We start from the raw sequence: 17,161 nt of genomic DNA on the forward strand, positions 1-17,161 counted from the left end.
ATTAAGATCCTATCAGCTTAATTWAAAAAAAAAGAAGACATATTAAAGAGCAACTATACGAATTCCTCACTGGAGTTGCACGCAGCACTCTGGAATCACAATCAAGGAGAAAGATGCCTTTACACTACTGCGAGCCAAGGAATAGGAAGGTTAAATAGCACAAAACTTGTGGCTCCCTGGCATTCAGAAGACTTCAGAAGCTGCTGTGACAGCACAGATTATCCAGGAGCTAATAAGAATTCCAGCTTGTTAGAGGATGATATTTCTGCAGAAAAGTTAGGACAAACACCCTCATCTGCCTTCAGTGCTGGCTGGAAGTGTGGAGATGGCAGAACGCCCGCAGGTGATGCCAACGTTTGGGAACCGGGGAAAGGCTTCTGACCATCCCACTAAGGAGAGCCCAGCCTTCCACCATCCCTCACATTCTCCTGGGGGAAAAAAACCCCTGATTTTCTGAGACTGCAAGCTTGGCTTGAAGCTCACTTGGAGAAGTCCAGCCCACGGCTCTGGGCTGAGTTTTGGCAGCAGCATCAGTTACTACAAAGCACGAGTTTAGCCCTTGTGTTATAACTTTTAGACTGTTTGGCCTCAGCTTTTCTACACTTCACAGCTCAATAGGATCCTGTTCTGAGTACTTCCCAACACAAGGAATCTGTTTTTGAAGGAGTTCTTTTGTTTGTTTTTTTCACTAGTTTTATATGAAGGCATGACATTATCTGTCAAACAAGAAGATGGAGGCAGAGAGTATTAAATTTCCCCTCTGGAGAGACCCAAGTGTAAATGCTGCTTCTTCTGTGGCAGATACTGCAGGAAATAAAGTCAATTAAAATAAATACAGCCTTGGAACAAACACATTAGGCCACTGCTTTATGAAGCAACAACCACTGCAATTTATTTTTCTTAACTAATGCTTCAGACATTGAGGAGCCCATGACAGAAGTTACAAGTGTCAAGTGAGCTCTGTAATTCATATCCTAAATGCAGTGAAGACAASTGGCTCTGTGTGTCCCAGTGTTACTGTCACTTGTGTTTATGTACTGGAGGAGGGAAAGTTCAAACACAAGTTAAGCCGCTCTAGAACTGATGACATCCCAGTGCTCCAGAAGGCATCAAAATCATGAATCACCAGCTCAGCTGTAGGATTCCTGTCTCAGGTRGTGCTGTATGATGCTGCACTCGTGTCTTTAGAGGGGAATCCCTCCAGCTAATTAAAATTTATTTTAAACACAGACTTCTAATGCTATTTTAAGTACGAATGCMGAGTACTTTCTAACCTGACCACTCCAGTGAACATGTTAAACCATGTTTAAGAATTTTAAATTCCTAAACTCTTAGGATTAGATCAGTAAGCTAAAAACAACATAATAGTAACAAGATGCAAAAAGAAAGTATTTGATGCAGATTTGTCTGTTAGAACAGCTGGCAATTGTTAAACCAAAATCTTCCAGCAATTCTGTCTCATCACCTCAGAAAACAAGCTATGAGCTGGTTTAAATTTGGCCATGCTGGTGTAAATGTTTTATTTTGCTTCCAAATTCTTTAATTGAGACTTGTTCTGTCCTGCAGCTCCTCACTCTGTGCCCATCACATCCACTCCAGCTCTAAGTAGCTGCAGCAAAATTTGTGCTGGTGCCCTTGACTCAGCCCAGCCCCAGCCTGTCCTGCCCTCAGAATTAAGCAGGTACATGAAGGTAAGTACACACAATCGTTTAATTAAAGGCTGTATCTTGAATCAAATCATGGGGTAAAGATTTTACAATGAACTTGAAGCCAGAAAGTGTCAGTAGTAAACTTCGCCACCAATGCCATTTTAATTTTTATTTAAGTTAAGCATTAAACCATAAGCTGTTAGTAGAACATTGCACCAGTCAGTCAGTGAAATTCCTTAAACCAYTGGGTAACCATCCATCATGTTGCTCCACAGGACAGCTGATGGGTGCCCATTATGTGATTTCCAGCAATAGAAAAAACAAAAGACACATTCTTTGTAGATCTTACAGTTACTGGCAGAAAKTCTTGAAACAAGCTGGATTTCATTTGGTTTGCACAGGAAACAGGCTCCACTGAAGAAGGTGCTGCCTTCTCCTCCAGCACACATTTCCCTGTGCATGGATTCATTCACTCCTTCCTTCTCTCCAAAGGGTTTGTTCCCAAATGCTCTACATCCAGCTCCTTCTCCCTTTTCTGCCTGTACTCAATAACCTGCTCCCTCAGCCAGCCAGATCCTGGTCCCTACTTCCATTTCCCTCATCACATTCCTCCTCTTCCATCCCTCAGTCCAAATACTCCAAATTTCTGGCTCCATCGTCCCTAAAACTACAGTTCTAGGTGAAGATTAGTTTTCTGAAATTTAATCTTTCTTAATTCAGCTTTTTCCTTGCTGCATTTTAGTTAWAATTTTTCTTCAAGGAAAATGACAGAAGAGACCAACTCCATGTTCACAACTCCACTTTCCAGTCTCACTCATCTGAGCACAGATCCCCAAGGTTTTCCAGTGTTCCCTGGTCCTGGAATGATGCACACCAAACACTGCACAGGGATGGCCCAGGACATAACAAATGGGAGCAGATCCAGGAGCTGTGGCACAATACACCAGTCCATGCCAGGAATGAAAGAATTAAGGAACTCAAGCATGTGCATGACAAGACGAATCTTCAAAAAAATAATTGACACAGACACAAAACTAGGAAATACATCAACAACTGTTTGCAAAAGTTTGTAATTCATGTTTTGGTGGGCCCAGTAGGGAGCAAGAAGTACTTCCTAACAAAAACAAGCCTCCAATACCAACACATTTTAACCAAATTTCAGGCCATTAATTCAACRAACAGGAGTCACTTGGTTATTCAAAAGAAAAGCTTAACATTTTAGCATGTGCAAAATACCATTTGTTTTACAATTTCTTCTGCCCCCTCAARAGGTACATGGGACACACAGTAAGAACCATGTAAGAACAGAAAGGATTTTAAATTTGTCCCAATATGTCCTATTAACAAGTCAGGTCACTATCAACTGTTACAGCAAAATATAGTTCATGACTGCTTTAAAATAAATAAAAAAGGCAATAAAGGAAACGTGGCATAGATGTTCTTTGCAAAAAATCTCAACGCTARAAGAACTGTACAGAAACAGGTCCATGGCAATACCCTAAACCACAGGACTTTCCAGGACTTGCAGATCTCCAAGATGAACAGAAAGATACAAAAGCACAGGAAAAATTGTGCATGGAAGGGTGGAAGTGAGGCACCACACTGCAATGGTTCAGCAGTGCTCARCTGCAGGATATTCTAAAATGTGGGCACCCTTTGAAGGAGCTGCTTGAGAGCCCTGCATGGACCCACCAGGGCTGAAATAACAGGAAAACAGGGATGGGCACAGGAGGGGGTGTTCTGGAATCTCTTTAAGGAAGGCAGCCTGACAATGGAATGCAGATCACTACACTTCTCATTCCTTTTTCCCTCTCTGAATGTCCTCATCATTTCTGTGAAACGCAGACTTACTCCCCCCAGTTTAGTAGAAGTTACGATGATTTATTCCTRAGAAAGACAACATTTTCTTCCAGTCTAAAACTAACCCAACTCTGGTTAGTTTTCACCTGATCATGCACAACATTTTAAATGCACATATTAAGGTAAATCATTTCACAAAACTTTCTGAATGCCCCAAAAGGGGTATCTTTTATAATAGATTTAAACAAGTACTCCTAGTGCTCCTYTTTCACCTCCCAACAAACCAGGAGATATGTGTATGACTCAGAGACATAACCCAGGACAAAGAACCCTGCACCACTGGATTATTGATTAACTGAATAGAAGAAGGAGATTYCATATTTATTCCCTCCAGATGCAACAAGAGAGGCAAATTTCACACTTAYTCACTATAATTCCGCTGCAGTCAGACAACATCCTATTTAATCCCATAGCAAAATTATTTTTAAGGATCATTTATGTTTAAGTTTTTGTTCTCTTTTGATCAGCTGTATGAACAACAAAACAAATAGTGCACGAACTACTTTTTCTACAGCAGCTTGTATCAAAAAATACAATTCTGTTGTCGTAGATGTTGTTAGCACTTCCACAACAACTGTGTAATAAGGATGTTAAGCACAAAGGGACCATGTCATATTAAAAAGCAAAGCTTTCAACACATTTTTCAAGGGCCAAACAACTAATCACTTGCAACAACTTACTGCTGTTAAAGCACAAGGCTTATCTTGTTTACCAAGGAGAAGTTTAGTAAAATGAAAACAAAATCCTGACCTCCAAGTAGCTCTACAGTTGTAATTTTTTCCWCTTTGGAGGAGGAAAACCCCTCTTAGAATCAAAAGGAGAATATGCTCAATGGATTAATTTTGATAGTTTTAGCAGCTGCTCTTCCCTCTGCCTTGATCCCACCTAACTACATGCAATTCTCCATCCTCCAAGGTTTACTGGTGTTCCCCACTGCAGTCTCAGCTTAACTGGAAATTRGCAGAATGCTTCCAACCCAATTCCAATGTACAAGCTTTGCAAGTCCTCCAGCTATTTTCCACTTCTTAACCCTTGTTTAAATATATTTAGGCATAACATTACTTAAGACTTCTAGAACTTTACATCGATGCTGTAAAATGTTCCACCCTGGCATCTTTTCAAAGGACTTGATGAGAAGCAAACCTACCAACATAAGTTCAATATTTTCTGGTTCAGAGCAAGAGGGAAGAAGAAATAAACTACAAATGGACTGGCCCCAAGGATCAGTAACAGCTCAGCTATTATAAAAGCCAGGCATGATTTGAAGAACTTCAGCTAATCTATACCACTGCTAAACACACTTAATGATTACGACACCCCAGACCTTTCTGCATGCAAGGATTTTTTTCCAAACATTTCTTATTTTAAATCACTAGCATGTTGATTTGTTTCTAGCAGCAAAAAAACCAATCAAGTAGCTTATCTCCTCCTCAAAACCCTACCTACATCCAAAACTGCCTTATAACTGGAATCTATTGACCTGCCTCACRCTGAAAGAGCAGTTAGAAGTTGCTACATCCTTTCAAAAAGATGTGTGCTTGAGCTCAGACTTTCCCAATTATTGTGTAATTAAGGAATAAATTTCATTCAATGACCAGAAAGGGAAATTCAGTGGTATATTCAACCTTATACAAGATTGTCAACAGTTACTATGTTTGTTGGGATTCTGTCAAGAGTTTATTCCTCCACTGCACACATGATCAACTTTCTTTTAAAAGTTTAAATGGTGCCAGCAGTAAGAGAATGACTTACGTTGTTGGTTTCTTTTGTCACTGGCATTTTTCAGAGGAAGGCACACGGGACAGTCGTGCCGAGTACAATTCTTCCAGTGGGAGATGATTTGTCTCGAAGATGCACAATGAGCAACTGCAGCAAGGGAGAGCAAGAGTTAAGAGTCACTCCTCRGTTAACTGGTTTTGAATTATTTCATTTTTTAGAGCAATTCAATTCTTTCTCTTTCACAAAATTGCAAACAACTGAAATTCTTGTGATCCAACTGCACATGAAGGAAAGCAGTACTAAAATGTAAGACAAAGACAGGGTGGATACTACACCCTCCTCAAGCAACAGAGATGAAAAGGATGCTTGCAAGGCTACACTGGTACCATCCTACTTCCAAAGGGCARGTATTGCAACACTGTACATATAACTAAACACAACTAAAATGCCCTGTGATCCAAGTGCAAATGAAGAAAGGCAGTACTAAAAATTAAGACAAAGACATGGTGGATATCACAATACGACAGAGGGGATAAAGAAGATGCCTGCAAGGCTACAGTAGAACCATCCTACTAGASGAGGGCAAATACTGCATTTTGTTTTCTAAACTGGCAACTGCGGTGACATAAGAACTGGGAGCAGCGTTTAACCACAGAGCCAGTTCTGACACCCATTTGTGCCAGGCACAGGGACCCTGTGGACAGAAAGGCTGGGGCCAGAGAGAGAGCAGAGAGGTCTCACCTTGGCAGGCCTTGCCAGCCTGGCAGTGCGTCATGTGGTTGAGGACGTTCTTCATGGTGCGGCAGTGCGGCAGGGCGCAGGCGCGCACCTCGCCGTTGGCCTGCTCGCGCCGCTGACACTTGTGAGCGTGGAGCAGCAAAACCAGCTGCTGCTGGATCAGTTTGCGCTTCTCGGGGTCTGCTGTGGGCCCAGTGGCCATGGCCTGCGTYGGGACGATTCCCACTTGCTGGACTTGGGTTTGCATCTGGGACTGAGAGAAAAACGGAGAGTTCAGCATYGTGCCTGCAACTCGCAGTCCTGATCTTAATCTTGTACAATGATTTGAGTATCACAAAACTGTTCACTGAGCTACAAGGGTTATTGCACCACTCCTTGTAGCGTTCTCAAACATTTCTAACTCTGAAACAACAACAGTGTATTGAGAGGTTCCTCTGTTAACATACACAAGCAAGAATTTAAATAACGAGCCATTCAAAATCTGCTGTTTATTAGACAGAACGTAATTCCAACACCACACTCAAGAGATGGAATTCTTTAAGGTACCTTCCAACCCACACCATTCTATAATTYTATGAATTCAAGCTTGTTTAGTATTATATTTTCATCATATAGGTTATTTTTTCACATTATAGATTTTATACACTTCAATCTTAGTTTCTTGTTCCTAACAAAAAGAGAGGTCCAATGGGAGAAGACAGTCAAAATTCTATCATTGTCTCCATGCATTACAGCAAAAGACAGAGCTGATTTTCCAAGCCTTAGTCCTTTGTCTCTCCRAGTGATATTCCTTCCACAGAGAAAATTCCCAGGGCAAGCTGTATATAGTTTTCTCCTAGTAAGGGTCACTTAAATTTGGGTTACGTTATGGCTTCYACAAGAGAACTAGAGTTACCCACAGGGTGACACTGGGTTGTATCAGCTTTAATATCCAGTATTTTTATTCCAGCATCCCTTCTTTACGGACACACTTTTGCACCAAGGCCTGAGCTCTGTTGCAAACCCACAAAGATCTTCAGTCTAAGGCACAGCTCGTAACAGGGCAGAAGAGAAACAGCCTCTTTAACATGTCAGTTCTTCAGCACTGATTAAGCAGCTTTTCTATCTTCCCAGACAAATGTAGAAATATGACTTTCAAAATTAAACATATCCACAGCCTGCAATGGCTCCCCTAGCAGGAACAAATATGGGACTGCAAAAGTGCTTAAAACCCTGTGATTGGCAGCCTGAATTAATCTCATGGACAAACAAGCAACTGTCCCAAGTATTCCTTTGATTTTTCACTGGGAAAACAGGTTACCACAGAAGAGCTCACCAAATTTTGAGGTACCTAATGAAAATTAGCCATTAAAAACACTTAGAATATAGGAACATTAGGATTATAATGGGGACGTAACAGAGGAAATAGTTCAGTGCTGTCTACAGAACTACTGACCAAACCTGCACATCACATTTAAAAAAAAATCATGTTTAAGTGATAGAATACAACATTTGTAGCCCATTCTACTTCTGACCTCTGAGAAGAATTCCCTGAGAAATTCCATAGCCTACAAAAACCTCATTTTCTTAGACCAACAAAAGGTTCCCTGCGCAAGTTCTTTCTCCTCCAGCAGCAAGCTTTGTCACTGCACACCAGGTTTTGGAGCTTGCTTTTCTTCTGGAGAATGAAGCACACAAGATCAAGTAGAAAACACCATGTCTGGTGTTTGATGGAGGAAGTGGGGACTCTGCCACTTGATAATGATTACAGTAAGTCTTAGACAAAGAGTGATTGCTGAATCTGTTTGTCTTGGGCTTTCAAGAGAAAGAACAATAAAAGGAATGAGGGGGTGAATGAAGGAAACCCATGAACATCTGCTCCCAGTTCATGCAGCTGAAACTCAGTCTTCCATTTCTTCTGTGAACAAATCCACAGAGCAGAGAGGTTTTGCTGAAACAATTCTTGGGTCACAAATAGGAAACAATTAGTTCAGCTAATCTGCAGAAAAATACAGGGATCATGCCAAAGAAAATCTTGTTGGAAGCAATGCTTTCATCCCAGTCAAAGAATTGTTTCCCAAGCCAAGTCCTCCTTTTGTTACTACTCTACCAGTTAACAGACAYAACTGCAGCTGTATCAGCACAGATGTCCTGACCCAAAAGGGTTTCTTRAAGACTGAGAAACAATAAAGCAGAATTGCAGAGTATCAGTGGTTTGAAGAACAAAGCAGTCTCAGTCCAGATCAGTGTGTCTGTAGGTAGGCATAAAACCCTCTCARAATATAAGGCTTCTGGTTGCTTCACCTGACTGACTGACAATGCTTGTGCTGAACCAGGAAGTTCAGACACTTCTGGGGCCACAATTAAAATAAACTGTTCAATAGTCAGATAAATAAGGCAAAAAAGATAGTTTTGCTTCTCTTGGCACTTGCTGAGCTCCACCATCTACAGAGCAAATGGATCAGGGGTTAGAAATCTGCTAACACCTCTGACAGAGATGGGAGGGTCATAAATCAGTTTTCCAAAAGATGAGTACTATACACTTCCATAGGCAAGGCAGCTATTAATAACCTTCAAAATCATGGAAACTCATTCACAGAGAAAGATGAATTCTGCCCTGTCCCTATCCTGAAGGGTAAAAGCTTCCTGCATGTCTGGGCAGCAGAGATGCTAAAGTATCTCCTCATCATGGACGTGGATGGACTCAAAGTTCCCTGGTGGTTTTACTTTCCTGAGGTGACCAGTAATTCTCTATGTTTTTATGTATTTAYATTCACAAACACTCAACATTGTCAAGATGGAACACTATGTACCTTTTCTTATAAAAGTAGGCAGCAATCTCAGCAGCAGGGCAATCTTAGAGCAGGTAAACAATGCAGTACAGAATTCTGCCTCAGCTCCACTCTACAGAGCATTATGTCTTTAAAATACTCTTCTTCTTTTGTAATTTCTGTTTATTTCCCTGTTTTTTCCTTCTCCCTGATAAAAGAATGTGACTTTTTGCTGTATGAGGACAAATCCCACGTTTAAAAATGCCTTTTGGTTCTTCAAGAGAGGTTTGTAATCAGCAGTGGATGTTAGTGAGGTTACTAAGAACCCACTGCCACAAATCCCAGCCACGAGTACCTTAAGGTGAAAGACCCCCAAACCTCTTCAGTTCCCTTCCAACCACAGGCTTGAAGTGTGATCCTGATGGTTCCTTCCAGAGAAGGGACAGTGGGCGTAAGTGGATACACACACGAACTGTGAATCTCAAAGAACTTCTAATTAGCAACACTTCCATCTGAATTAAGTGTTCACAGTGTGATCAATTCCAGTCATGTACCCCAAAACATTTCCAGTAAGATTCAAAGTCCTTCCTGCCCACAGGAATCGCAGGAATGTGCTAAGAAGTGTTGAACCAGCTCTGAACAGCCCATGGAGCATCATTCTGTCCCAAAACGGAAGGAGACCCCAGTGCACTCACTTGATGACCACAGCTTCACTGGGAAAGTGCCATARAACCAGTTTACACTTCTTGCAATCCACATGGATGTGGATTCCACCTGGTTCCAGCAGCTATTCTGAATGGCATGGATTGAGCAGCCTGGTCCTATCCAAACAGAAAGGATCCTTCTGACACCAGGAATGCCAGAGTCTGCTTTGGCCCAGAGGCTGGAGGCTCATACATGCACAAAYGGGCTGAGATGAGCACAAGCACTACAAGCACAAGAACTTGCATTTGTGCCCCCAAACCCTGTGGTGCTGCACTTCCTCATCCAAGGAATAGGAAGAATCAGAATCGGAGTCTGAAGGGTGGGCAGAAGACTTCAGAGGAAAGGAAAAAAGGCTTCCTGAACCAGACACAGCCTCAGAAGACTGTTCTGCTGTCTGGAGGGARATAAGTGATGTCAGACTATAGCACCAACCCGAGCACTGGCAGTGCTCTAGCAAATGAGGAGAGGTGGGAGATACTCRGCTCCTGAACACAAAGCCAACTGGGTCACAGAATCACAGAACCACTCAGACTGGAACAGCCCTCTGAGATCAGTGCAACCTGGGACTAATCCCACCTTATCACCAGCCCAGAGCACTGAGTGCCATAATCCAGGCTTTCCTTGAACACCTCCAGGGATGGGGATTCCATCACCTCCCTGGGCAGACCCTGCCATCGCCTTCCAGTGCCTGACAACCCTTTTGAGGAAGAAATCCTTCCTGATGTCCAACCTGAACTTCCCCTGAAGCAGCTTGAGGCTGAAGTCTTAACATGAAGTATATGTTCAGAGCCCAAGATTTATTTCAAAGCTTTGGCACTGACATGGGTAAAGGCAGAGTTTTCATGTCAAGAGTGAACAGGAATATTTTTATCTTCCACTTCTGAGAGTGGCATTAGCGAGTGACCCTGCAAGACCATGACAACCTCAAAGGTGACAAGGCTCCTATGGTCTGGCCACAGAAAGAACCTGAATAGTTGGTCAGTGCACTTGCTTTTAATTGCTAAAGAAATTCTTTTAAAACCAGCAAAGGTCTCAATACTATGCAGKTGAGTTGGCTAGGTATCAAGGCTGGATCAACATCTTTTTAAGGATAGACTTTTGGAGCTTCATCTCCTCATCTTCTGATTTGAAAGACTAGCAAGTGCCAAGAAACATACACTGAAGAAGTGTTTAGAAGTAGGAAAAACGGACAAAATACAGGAAAGTGAAGACAGATTCCATCTCTCACATACAGGAAATTACCTGAACAAAATATTGAGAGGGTTGTACATCCTATATAAAGCTCAGTATTTTAGTGGGGGACAGAACAGACTCAGGAATGAGGAACATTAAAAACACCAAATAGCAAATCCCAAATAGAAMAAAGGATAAAACAGAAATGAGAAGTTTGTATGGGAAGGGAAGCCATGCTGTCAAGAGTGCTGGCTGAGGAGCACTTCACCTCAGCTGCTAGGTAGGACATAGCAATGGATATTGTCCACCACTCATATTTGCATATGGGGATGGAAGAGTGGAACATGAGCCAGAGCACTGGGGAAGGAGTAATTCCTCTATGTCAGCTTCTGCCAGCATGGCACTGTATTTACAGTGGTGCAGAACCTAAAATATTCCACCATTCAAAGCAATCCACGTTCCCAGGATGAATGCCTGCACTAAGGCAAACAGAGATGCTCTGCTCCCAACAAAACAAAGTCCTTTCCCTGGCACTGAACACTATCTACTGGATTTGTTTCCAGGGTATTAAGATCTTCTCCTTTAGACCATGGCTAAGTAGAGCCTTTTCTCAGCTGTTCACTGCTGTAAATCAGGTGGCATTTTCTTGAGGAAGGCAAGGAGTGAGCTTGCCTGTGAATGAGAAACTGAATTTCAGAGTGGAGGTCAGGGCAGGCACAGGGAAGGTGAGCAYGGCTGACAGCAAGACCAACAGAGACTGGGGAAAGCTGAAGAGAGCAGCAAGCAGACACTCAGCAGGCTGCCAGTGCAACAGCCACAGAACTTTCCACAGGGAAAGAGGAGAGTGGCTGTGCTGCAAGAGAGGAAAATCACAGGATRGGTCAGAACACAGGCCTTCCTCCCTGGAAGGGCACAAGAGTTAAGTGATTTTTCACAAAGCTTTTTCTTTCTGGTCTCTAGAATAAAATACCAGTTGTCTATTTTAAGTAGCTAGAGTTCCTACTTGCTCTAATTAAACATGGCCTCTGAGTTTAAATGCTTTCTTCCTCTCCCTCAAGAGGTCAGCAGGAAGGCACACCTGAGACATCTTCACCCCCCAGTCACTTCTCCTGTTTGCTGATCAAAATCTGTCATTAATCTATAGGACATTAAAAGAAACAAAGAAGAACACAACAGMGAACTCCTGATGCAGTTTAGCAAGAGATGAAAGGGAAAAAAGCACAGAAGATGTGCCGCTCCAATTCCAAGTCAAGAACAGAGGAGAAATTATTTCCTTTGCTTCCAAAAAGCAACATTCTCTCAACTCCATCTGCTGGTCATAGGGATAASTGTGAAACCATGCTGGTGTCTGGAAGCCAAACTTCCCCCATTGTGCTCCCAACCCATGCAGAAATACCAGATTTACTGGTATGTCCATGAAGGAACCATCCACCACCAGCAGCCCTGGAGCAGGCAGCACTGCAGGGAGTGCAAAGCTTCAGTGAGCTTGATGGAAAAGCCTCCCAGGGTTCCCTCCCCRAGAGCTCCTCCCAGAGCCTGCGCACTCCCAAAGCAGAGGCTGCTGGCTCCCAGACYGGCTGCACACCACGCTGAGAGCCTGAGAGCAGAGCGTGGCTCACTTCCACAGCCCAGGGACTCTGCATGATCTCACCGCAGCGCAGYATTGCCAGTCCTGCATCAGAACCATTTCAGCGACACTAAAGCTCAGTAATGTGTCACCAAAACTTCCAACAACATCAAAAGCAACGTGTATTTTTTTTTGGAAACAAGCCTTTCACTCAAGTTTTCAAGTTGCCCATTYAGTAAAGGGAACCAATTTTGTAGTAGTCCCACAAAGCAAGAGCTAATATGCTGTTTGAGTCACTATTAAAACAAAATAAACAAACAAAATAAATCCATCCTGCTGGCACTGAAAATTAACACCTTAATGCTGACCTCTTAATCATTTTAATACCATAAGGTTTGTTCTTCTTTTCTAATTAAAGAGATTAATCCAAACGTGCTTCTCAGGGTGTAGTGTAAGGTCATGCCTGGAACACAAGCTGCAGTGAGCTGCCCACTTTACTGGGCAGGCGGGGGGGAAAGGAGAGTGCTGCTCTCAGGAGAGTGGTAGCCTGAATTTGGAGCAAAAATCCAAATCCACAGATGCAGCACATTTGTCCTGGCTGCCAGGGTTATGCCTGGCAGTGGGAAAACTCCTGGTTAAGGCTGGGGACARGGGTGTCACACAATGATGATTAGAATAATGCAGGTTAAGAAACTTACTCATCTTTTACTATTGCAGCACACATATTAGTTTAAAGACTGAAAGAAGTATTTAAAAGTATTTTGGTTTTCAGGACTTGGGGTCCTCAGACAATGGGTGCACCTTTYTACTTCCTCTTCTCTTGTTTAAATACCCTATGTGGTAACCACAGTGTTCAGTGCCATGCTGCAATCTGGTTTCCTGCCTCAGACAGGCCACATATCACCAGTGTTTTCACTCATATTGGTTTGTCTCTCACATGGAATAGTACTTTGGGGGCCCTTTCAGATAAGAATAGTATAGAGGGCTGGTTTAGCAAGATATGTGGTTGCAATTATCCCACAAAGGATCCTGAATGGGTTTTTTTTGGTTGTTTTTTTTGTTTGTTTTTTTTTTTAAATATGCAGTTGTCTTTCACTTGCTGTAGTGGACGGATTCTGAACTGATTCTCCACAGGTTCATTTCTGATGGATGTTAACACGATACCCTTTTCCACATCACTGCWGCCTCCCTCAGGGAACAGGACAGGCCATGTTTCCAGGCCAAACCCATTAAATAAACCATCACCTCCAGGGACCTAAAGCATCCCAGGACACAGAAATGGCAATAGGATTGCAGAAAGAACGCACAGCTGCATTGCTCAAACACTGCAGCTCTGCTCTGGGGACCAGCCTCTCTCACCAGCTCCATTTGGGTCACATTTTGGCTGCCCAATGTGAGTGACAGATGTCACAGAGACATGTGCTCCTGTAACTCAGTGAACTGCTGTGGATATTATTTTACCCTCAGGTAATGCCTTAACATATGAAATAAGGTTTAGCAAGCCAGAGCCTACAAACCTCAAGTTCTGAGTCAGCAGATTCTGCCAGTCYTACTCTCCTTGTGCCTCTGTGCTTAAAACTGGGGCAACCCATCTTTATCTCAAAGAGGTGCTGTGAAAATGAACTAATCCAAAGTATACGCCTGCCCCAGTGCTGGCTGCCACAGGAAAGAGCATTTGGAAAAGAGCAAGTGAGTTATATGACAACATACAGCCAGCAATGCCCACAGCTACACACCGAGCTGCAAAAATAGAACTAAATGTTGACTGTGTGCTCTTTCCAAGGGCTCTGCTCATATTGTTCACTGAATAAAGCAAAGTCCCCGTGGAAGGAATAGCATATGGCCATGGATGTGCTATTACCAAATAATTACACTGCCTTACCCACTGCTGCCAAATAAAGGTTAAATTTTAACAAGAGTGACATTTCCTTTTAAATTCCTGGCTTTGCAATAAAAATGTTTAGATGGAAACTTCAGTTTTTAAAGTTTCCCCCTTGTCAGGACTACTCCAACCCCCATGTGAGCCATGAGCTGAGACCTCTGGGCTTGACAGTACCAATGTCTGTTGGCTGAAATGGCCATTACTCTCTGTACTGGTTGGAAAGAAAAGATATATTGGACATGCAAAGCTTTTGACACCTGAGAAACAAAGAAAGATGGTTCTGATCATTCTCTCAGYTGGTATTTTTGACATTTTAAAACTGCGACTGATAGTACTGGGAAAGTTTCCTTTACTGTTCTCTGCCTCTTCGACAAGATGGAAGAAAGAAAACTGGTTTTACTTTTATTTCTCTCCCATCTGACAAGCCTTGATGGCAAATGCCTTTTTTTATTCCACCTTAATATTGACCACTACATCCTACACTAGTAAGTGAGTATATTAAGATTCAGACTTTCCAAAACCTGACTTTTAAATAAGCACAAAATTAGGCTTCAAGATCACCTAGTCCCTGAGATGAATACAGCATTGTGGGGAGACCTGCAGGTTCTCTACAGCATCAGGACAGTAAATCACTTGCTTTACACCTGATTCAAACACTTAATAAACACAATTAGAGCAGTCATGCAGCAAATTGTCTTTTACAAATATTCTACATGAGTGCAAGTGGTGTTCTGAACATGGTTTTAATTCTGTCACAAGCTCTTCTCCATAATCATAAACAGTAAATGACAGATATTAAAGAAAGATTTCACAGCATAACTAGAGGAAAATTAGGAAGTAATCTTCTAAAATCATGAGCAAAGAGGAAGTTTATTGCATCCTCTTGCCTCCCATACAGAGCCTATTAGTGACAGGCAGGTAGCAAACTCAGTGATGGAAGAGCAAGCATTGGTTGTGCCAAAAAATAGCTGTTTTCTTATTTAAATTAAAAAATAAGCAATTTGCATCTTATGGAAGGTCTTACAAGTTTCTATAGTAACTGCTATCATGTATAAGAATATAAAACGCAACAAGCTGGAGTTGCCATAGAAACGACACAAGCAGTTTGATTAATACGCAACATCCAGAGACAAATGGGAATATTTAATTTCACTTTATAAAGTAAACTCTGGTAAACATGGTACCATAAACTTGAAAGGTATCCTAGTAAGAGCTGTTCTTTTAAGCTTATAACAAGCAAGTCATGCACAGAATAAAGTGAGAAGCATGTGGGGTGTTTGCCACATCACATTCAAAGGATATGAGGTACTATTTAGTTTCAGGAAGGTGATGACGTATCCAACACATTCTAATTGACAAGCAGAACTTAAAGAAGACATTTTTATCTGGTTTGAAACTTAATGTACCAGACAAAATGAAAAGATGCAAAGCAGTTTTTATAACTGTGATTGTTTAGAAAGTGTAATTGCTGCATAAAAACGTATCCAAGTTTTACATACACACTGCAGAATGGAAGTGAGGAACCACGGGGCAACTGTGATGCTTAAACAACCGTGGACAAGTAATTTGATAATGTTGCAGAAGCTGGATCACCCAAGAATTTAGAAAGCACTAGGAAGAGGTAAAGAATGCTGGAATAAGCAGGTCCAACTCACCATGTTTGGCACACTGGTGACGGGAGTACTCTTGATGTCGGCAGGGAAGGGAGACAGACTATTGGCCATGCCTGGCTTGTTCGGCAACTGAGGATTCACTCCTGCAGCTCCCATCGGCTGCCCTCCAGTTTGACTGAAAGGCTGCCCAAAGGGACTAGTGTTACCTGCCATTCCCATCTGGAAAAGAATGAATGAATGAAATTATTAGAATTTTCATAATYCCAAAGGGACATTAAAAAAAACAAAACAACACATATATCAAATATCTGTCTTCGCATTCACAGAGGCTGAATTCCAGTTGAAGTTGCTCAATATTAGATCCTCAATATTAAAATCACAGTTCCACAACCTATACCAAGTTAAAATATATCCTAAAAAGATGTTTCACAAATATATACAGCTGCATGGGGCTGAAGTCTTGAAATTCAACTTACAAAATCAAAGCAAAACACAAGATTTCCTTCCCAATCCACACTGACAGAAATTACTTTTTCCAAGACTACAAGAACTTTGGAAGACTAAACAACCTTCAAACCCTGTCATACTTTGTGCATTCTGAGCACAAAGCATGATTTTGTACACAGACAGATTGGGAAGGGAGGGGAATATATACAGGCATTGAGCAAATGGTTATCAACTTATGTTTTGGTACTTCAAGACAAGTGTCTGAGCAAAAGGATGTCTAGAACTGACAGCCTTGACAAATGACACCCCCAGAACCCCCCAAGACTAGAAAACAGAAACATGACTCCCCCTGAGTGCCTGGAGAGAACATTATCCATCCAAGGACCCACCTGGCCTGCAGAGTCTTCCCCATGGTGAAATCAGCATTAGTAGAGCCACAAAATCACTGATGTTGGAAAAGACCTCTAAGACCATGGAGTCCCATCTTGTCACCAGCCCAGAGCACTGAGTACCACATGCAGGCTTTCTTTGGACAGCTCCAGAGATGGGGTTTCCACCACCTCTCTGGGCAGTGATTCCATTGCCTGACAAACCTTTCTGGGAACAAATCCTTCCTGATGTCCAACTTAAACCTCCCCTGGCACAACTTGAGGCCATTCCCTCTCCTCCTGTCCCTATTCCCTGGGAGCAGAGCCTGACCCCCCCCAGCTGCCCCCTCCTGTCAGGGAGTTGTGCAGAGCCAGAAGCCACTCCTGAGCCTCCTTTSCTCCAGTCAGTCCCTCAGCCCYTYCCATAGGACCTAMTCAATAGATCACATTTGTTCACTCCCCTGCCTTTCACTGGGAGGATTTCTATGTGACTTTATGACCTACTCTTAAATATGAATCCAAACACTGAGCAAAGTCTTTGTTTGAAATATTAAATCCCATCTTCTTCTTCCATTTACTTCCGTAGTCTTTCCTTCTACAACTCAGTGGTCTTCCATGGTCCTGGACCCTTCCCTTCCCTTCCCTTCCCTTCCCTTCCCTTCCCTTCCCTTCCCTTCCCTTCCCTTCCCT

At 42.4% G+C, this 17,161-nt stretch overlaps 1 protein-coding gene across 5 annotated transcripts in view; it reads right to left on the reverse strand.

Moving 5' to 3' along the window:
• CREBBP (CREB binding protein) overlaps nt 1-17,161 on the reverse strand; it is a 95,071-nt gene that overhangs the window by 41,032 nt on the left and 36,878 nt on the right. For all 5 annotated transcript variants that reach the window (XM_057372403.1, XM_057372402.1, XM_057372405.1 and 2 more), the window contains 3 exons: nt 15,699-15,875; nt 5,970-6,219; nt 5,262-5,375 (listed from right to left, as the gene is read on the reverse strand). In XM_057372403.1, coding sequence (XP_057228386.1) covers nt 5,262-5,375; nt 5,970-6,219; nt 15,699-15,875 — 541 coding nt within the window. The remainder of the gene's footprint in view (nt 1-5,261; nt 5,376-5,969; nt 6,220-15,698; nt 15,876-17,161) is intronic.

This window comes from Malurus melanocephalus, unplaced genomic scaffold, assembly GCF_030028575.1.
Source record: "Malurus melanocephalus ecotype Western Australia unplaced genomic scaffold, MMel_1.1 scaffold_170, whole genome shotgun sequence".
Classification (NCBI taxonomy): Eukaryota; Metazoa; Chordata; class Aves; order Passeriformes; family Maluridae; genus Malurus; species Malurus melanocephalus.